The sequence below is a fragment of the Boleophthalmus pectinirostris genome, unplaced genomic scaffold (genome assembly GCF_026225935.1).
Source record: "Boleophthalmus pectinirostris isolate CB_2022bp ecotype Guang Dong unplaced genomic scaffold, ASM2622593v1 HiC_scaffold_23, whole genome shotgun sequence".
In the NCBI taxonomy this organism is placed as follows: domain Eukaryota; kingdom Metazoa; phylum Chordata; class Actinopteri; order Gobiiformes; family Gobiidae; genus Boleophthalmus; species Boleophthalmus pectinirostris.
In genome coordinates, this window is record NW_026571207.1 from 39,765,001 (window position 1) to 39,771,846 (window position 6,846).

Below are 6,846 nucleotides of genomic sequence, written 5' to 3' on the forward strand. Positions count from 1 at the left end.
TAAAATGTATTGTTGTGTAATATAATAAAATAAAAAAATAAATAAAGATATTACATTGAGGATCATGGTGCAACCCCATGTTCAAAGATCACAATTCTAGCATAAATATTTTTGGAATTGTGTCTGGCTATAGAAGGTGTTCTATATCAACAACATAAATGACAGGATGTAAACATATGGAGGTGGCATGTCACCTGCATGATTCCATGGAAATAGAATCTTTAGGCCATACTGTGGAGGATTAGAGCTAAAGAAACATCACTTCCAGGGAAACAAGCAGCAGACAGTCCAAGAGTTAGGTTTGTGGAGATGCAAGCCCTTTCACAGTAGGGAAGTTTTTCAACGCAATAAACACAACCAAAAATAGAAGTGCATTTAATGGCTTTAAAATGGGAAGAGAAACACACAATATAGGGTCATTCAGTCTTAATTCTAATTTCAAGGTACAAAGGTGCAATGTACCAAAACTCAGAAATGATTCTTTTTATACAGTGACCTCATATACTTGCCCTAATGCAGAGTGTTTGAAGTGCAGTCTTTAACCCTATAGCCCCTCAGGTACGCTTCCTGTCTGCCCTTGAAGATGCTTGGTAGAAAGGTTTCAATAATGACATGGCTGCACCGCGGCAGGTCCCCAAATGAAAAAGGCTGTCATGTGTAATTGGTGTGTGTGGCATTGTGCCGAGCCACTGGGACCTGGGAGTAAATACAAGCTGACAGTGTGAAAAAAGGGAGAGAAAACGCTCTTTTGATCCCGTATTCATTCCTCCCCAGTCACTGATAAGGCCGCTGTGGTGTGCGATGGAACGACGATTTCCCCAATGGAGTACAAGGGTTACTGTATAGTATGTCAATAAAGCAAAAAAGCAGGCGAGATAAAATGAAAAAAGACAGCAATTTTCTTGAATTGAAGATGTTACTTTAGCTTGAATGGAAAAAATATTTGAGTAGATACACGGGAAAAGTAATAACTCAATGAATTGCTCAAGTTTAAAAAAATGTTGAATGACTACAATACTATACAAAAATATGATTACTCCAAACTATTACAATCAATAAATATATGCATGTATAAGTATATGTAGGTGAATAATGAATATATTTGTATTCAGAAAAACAAAAACGTTAATTCATAATTGTACTAACAAATAGTAATAATGAGACATTTTAGTTACAAAGCACTTTTCAGTACTCTCAAAGACTAGAAGTAATATAAAAGTAAGTAATACTCACTTAGCAAGTAATATAAACATTTAATAAATAAATAACAACCCAAATACGATCAAATAATATAAGTACCACTCTTTTGAGATACACCGGGAGGTGGCTTGAGTGTTTAAAAATGTGCAAACAGTTTTGTGTGAATTAAAGTGAGAGGAGGAGAAGACAGAGGACAAGACAGAGGAGAGGGGAAGCTCAGAGATAGCTGTTCATTCAAGCATAATTCCATTACGCTCAGTGACTGCTGCGAAGAGGACCCATTAGAGGTGTAATCAGAAAGGATGGATAAGAACAGGGAAGAACATAGAGAGAGCGGGGGATACACACGCTGAAGGAGTCTGATTGAGCCATACCCGTGACCTATGACCTCACAGCGCACAGAGACAAAGAGTATAAAATGACACCTGTATGAAAGAGGATCATATCAGTGGACCCAAGGATTTTGTTCCAATCTTTTTTTTTTTTTGTGATTGTGATTTGACTGAGTTTATAGTACGCTGTTATAATAGTATTTACCATTATTGTCACTATATCTATTTTTTGCAGCTTTAAAGGTAGGGTATGTTGGATTATTTCACTATGGTGTTAGTTGTAAGATCTGCCAATCAAAGGTTAGGAACTTCTTATTGGAAAATCAACTGGAGAACCAAAATACAACAGGCTAACTTAAACGATTTGACATGTATGACTTGATTCTGTAATTAGGAGCACAATGGTTATCAGTAAAATATGTATTGGATTTAAATATTTATGTCATATACACAGAAAGGTCATGTTTGTTAATCTTACATAACTTAAAATTAACTGAGTTTCACATATTGAATACATAACTGCCAGTGTTGGGAGTAATGTATTATAAAAGTAATGTATTACAGTAATGCGTTGATTTTTGCTGTAACGCAGTAATGTAAGGCATTACAGGGGGGAAAATTTTAATACTTTACTCGGTACAAATGTGAGTAACGCGCGTTACAATGCTTTTTTAACCTGGATTGAAGTGGTGGGTTTTTCTTCATAGAAATTCGCTAAAATCACCGTGAAATCAGCAGCGGTGAAACGCCGGAGACGCGGCCGGATAGACCTTCAGTTAACCGCGGGTGAAAGGACCGACCCAGAACTCTACGCTGTTTAGACCTGGTTTAGACCTGGTTTAGACCTGGGTCACTTCTGGTTTAGACCTGGCTTACAGTCGTCCCTCGCTCTAACGCGATTCACTTTTCGCGGTCTCATTGTTTCGCAGATTTTTAGATTTTTTTTGTGTGTGCAATTTTGCATGCCTTTTGTTTTTAGTGTATGAACACGTATTGCGTTCCTCCCGCTGTGTCCTGATCGGCTAAGGGACTCCTGTCTCCTGAACAGTACAGTACAGAATATGTTCAGCTGCCAAATTTAAATAAATGTTCAATCTCTAGCAGTTTGCTTCTGAAGTGCTGTATGTCTGCAAGTTTTCTCTCCGACAAAATCCACAACGTCGACGAAATGTTCTGCACCGACAGAGTCTCCTGCGCTCACACCCAAAAGGCAGAGGAAGATGCAAACCATCACACAAAAAGTTGGACTTCTGGACACGTTGAAGGAAGGTAGAAGTTACGCGCTGTAGCAGAGTCTTGCACCGGGTCTTGTACCCGCAAATAGTTGCTGAAATCAGGACCGTGAGCCCGCGCAGCAGGGTCCATAAAGCGCGATCGGGCGACAGCCGCTCTTACCTCCATGAGGTGCGGAGCAAAGCCGCTCCTTTCTCCTGCGGTCACCTTCGAGCCCATCCTGACAGTGAGTCCTGTTTTAGTCCTAGTTCAGTTCTGGTTTAGTCCTCCTCTTCAGTCCTGGAATCAGTCTGAGGTTAGTCCTGTTATAGTCCTGGTTTAGTCCTGGTTCAGCTCTGGTTTAGTCCTGGTTTAGACCTTGTTTAGTCCTGGTTCAGTCCATATACGGCTCAAAAGTTCAGCTTTTTCGCTGTTACTTTGGTGAGAGTAACTTAAAGTAATGCAATAGTAATGTAATGCCTTACATTTTAAATGCAGTAATATTGTAATGTAACAAATTACTTTGAAATGACAGTAATAAGTAATAATAACGCATTACAGTTTTAAAGTAACTTGCCCAACAGTGATAACTGCTGTCTGTCATTATACTGTTCATATGTGTATAGACTGACTGGCTCAACACAAACTATCTTCCCTCACAAAATAAGATTTTAACTATATACCCACAGATCAGATTTGTGACTTAATTGGCCTGGTGTTGTCAACTGCTTGTCTTCATGATGATAAATAGATGTGTCCAAATGTTGGTTTAATCATTTCCTTTACTTAGCAGTCAAATTTCTACATAACTTTAGCAAATGACTTCATTTGACTTCCTTCCATCAAATTGTATTATTCTCCGGTTTCTCACTATTTGAACAAAACTTCTTAAAATGCCATCGGGGTATCTGCTGAACAACAACCCTTATATTGTACAAACACTGGAGAGCTGGTTCAAGGGAAGAAAGAGGTATGTTAAAAGCAATCAATGGAAACTTGGTAGCCCCCTCTGGTTCTATATGTCTCAGCTCTATATTTTCTCTCAGACATGGTACTGAATTTCAACTGCAGTTGGAGAGGCATGAGCCAGCCCAGAGTGCTTCTAGAGAGGCCTTGTGCTCAAGATTCAAGCAATAGTTTACTTGGCAGTGATTGGCACTTGATTGCAGTCATCAAGAGACCCCCTTGGATAAAGTGTTGTAACTGCTTAAGTTTTCTTGGCTGAAAACGTTGCTGTAAATCTTGTAAAGGTCCTGCATTATATATATTTTAGTATGATGGCTAGAAATGCAGCAATGAAAATACCTGCTAAGACTGGTAACCATAGTTAAAATTCTTTACATGCTAGTTTAAATGAAGTCAACTCTATCATGATAAACAACGTTCTAATTGGCACAGTGGGGTGAATCTGTGAAATCTACAGAAATTTCCGGACTATTGAGCGCACCTGAATATAAGCCGCATCAATAAAATTTTAAGAAAATTTAAAAATTGTAATTGCACCTGAATGTAAGCTGCTGGTGTCCACATCTTCAAGAATGTTTTCAAGTTCAGGCCGTCTGCTTTTATTGCCTCTGAAAGCTTTTGTTGTCCTTTTGGATTGAGTCAGTTTGTCATGCTGCTGTCTCAAACGTCTCACCATCGCCTCATTGATGCCAAGCCGTGCAGCAGATCTATTTCCTTTTTCGACAGCCAGATCAATTGCTGTTAACTTAAAACCTGCATCATCTGCATTTCTTCGTGTATTTTCCATGAGGAGGGTGTGTGCACGAAGCGCAAAATAACTGTTCAAAACACAATTAAACTTCCTCAGCACATCACCCCATCTCTCCGCGCACTCTACGGCGCATGACTCCTGCAGAAACAGGCGCTGTCCTGTCTTGTCTTCATGTCAGTCTCTTGTAGGATTATGTGGCCAAGGGAAAATTTAATTTGTCAGCTGGATAAAAGCAGGTTTTTTTTTTTGTTGTTGTTGTTGTTGTTTTTTGATTGAATACGTTTTGCAGCTCATCCAAGCTGCTTCTTCAGTTTGGTCAGATTGCTGGTGGAGACTGCCTTATGTATATGCTTGAAGGGAGGAGCTAACTACATTCAAACTACTCTGAAATTACACACCTCCTTATTTACAGTTTCTGTTTGTTAGCTAGGTCTATTGAACTGCACTAAGCAGGGACTGTGCCTGGGTTATATTAGTATAATTACTTGGTTTTCTCAGATTGTGCAGTAACGATAAAAGAAGACCGGAAACTCCAAATAGAGGTCTTCAGGAAGCCTAAACATACTGACGAATATCTGCTTTTTGATTCACACACTCTTGTACATTATGTGCAGAAGCCCTCTCTGTTTGTGGATATCCAAAATGGGCTTTCGATAGAACAAAGAGAGCTAAAAAACAGGACAACAGAGAATCAGAACCCAGGAGAGAGGGTGTAACTATTCTTTACATGGCTGCTGTCTACAGAGGATTTTCAGACATGAAATCCAAGTCTTTTTCAAACCTACGTACAAACATGTTAAGACAGAAACACAAACAAAACAGCCACTTCATAAGAGGATGTACCAACACAGACAAGAGAGCAATAGTGGACCTCAGTCTGCCGTACATCTCCACCTAAAAGCCACAGGTCACTCCTTTGAGGACAGTGACGTACAGATCTTAGCCACAGAAAAGAAATGGTTTGAGAGGGGAGTTAAAGAGGCAATTTTTGTTAGGAAAGACAATCCTTCCTTGAACAGAAATGGAGGGCTCAGGCATAATCTGTCTCCCATTTACAACTCCAGCTTCAGGCCTAAATCAAAACAAAGAAAACAATAGGGATAGCCAGGTCAGGCTCAGAGGTGTGAAAGCACCCATCAGGGGCCTGAATATGACTCAGGCACAGTCTCCACTTAGTGCAGTTCAATATACCTAACTTACAAACAGAAACTATAAACAAGGAGGTGTGTTAGATTCTGAGTAGTTTCAATGTAGTTAGAGCCTCCCTTCAGGCAGATATAAGGCAGTGTCCACCAGCAATCTGACCAAAACTGAAGAAACAGCTTGTGCTCTGTGAAAAGGATTAGAGGAAGAAAAAAAACAAAACTAAACTTTATTTCTCTTTTGAGAAATTCAGCTTAAGTATTTGTAAAAAGGCAGTTTAGCAATATGTGCAGTCTATGTTAAAATAGTAAATTATACCCAGGGCATTTGTTTTTGTTTGGTTTATAGACTCGTAAAAAGTGTTGGCTCCAGCTTGGTGAGGTGGACTGAATTTGAGTCTAATGGTGAAGTTTTTGTTGGGGTATACAAACATCAATAACGATGAGTCATTGACAGCTGGCAGCCCAAACATGAACAAAATGGTACTGGGGCACTGCGGCTAGTGTTACTCCCTCCTGTGCTCCTCTCCAGACGGAATCATTTGGCTGTAATCCACCACTCCCGGGCAGCCGCCTTATCCTCGCCGATTGATGACTTCTGCCATGTCTAATCACATTTGCAAAGAATCGCTCTTACGAAGTGCATCTGAAGTGCCAAGCAATTACTCTGATACCTTTGGCTTGACAAGTGGAGGTAAAAAGTACACAAATAAATCAATTGATCGCTAATGGGATATAATTCATTTACATCCATGTTCCATTTGAAACATTTTAAATCAACTCTTAAGCTCCTCAATTTAAATGTTTCTTAAGATCAACTAATAAACTAACTAAAAATGTGGACAAAAAATAAAAACGTGTTTTGTCCAGTTTGGGTGTTTTTATTGCATTGAAATAACAATGTATGCTGTGAGCAGGTTTGCATTTCCACAAAACCGACTCCTCCGGCTTGTCTCCATGGAAAATTTCCTTTGCAATATTCCACAGTATCCCATATAATGTATATATGTCAATGAAGAATGTCTAGTTTTAACACACACAATGTTGCCTCTATGTTTTTTTTTGTTTGTTTTTTGCATGCATGCATGTTATTTTCCTCCTCATAATATCTGCATGGTGTATTGGTAAGTATTTCTGTCCATTAAGTAGCAGATTGTCCCGTACCTCTGAAGCGTCTTGCAGTTGATGAGCCCGTGACCCTGTAGCCGTGGAGTCCCAACCACAGCACACACAGCTTATTTCA

At 39.4% G+C, this 6,846-nt stretch overlaps 1 protein-coding gene across 1 annotated transcript in view; it reads right to left on the reverse strand.

Moving 5' to 3' along the window:
• Positions 1–5,199: 5,199 nt before the first annotated feature.
• Positions 5,200–6,846, reverse strand: part of LOC129410612 (dynein regulatory complex subunit 5-like) — a 3,392-nt gene continuing 1,745 nt past the window's right edge. The window contains 1 exon segment of the mRNA XM_055159095.1: positions 5,200–5,242. Coding sequence (XP_055015070.1) covers positions 5,200–5,242 — 43 coding nt within the window.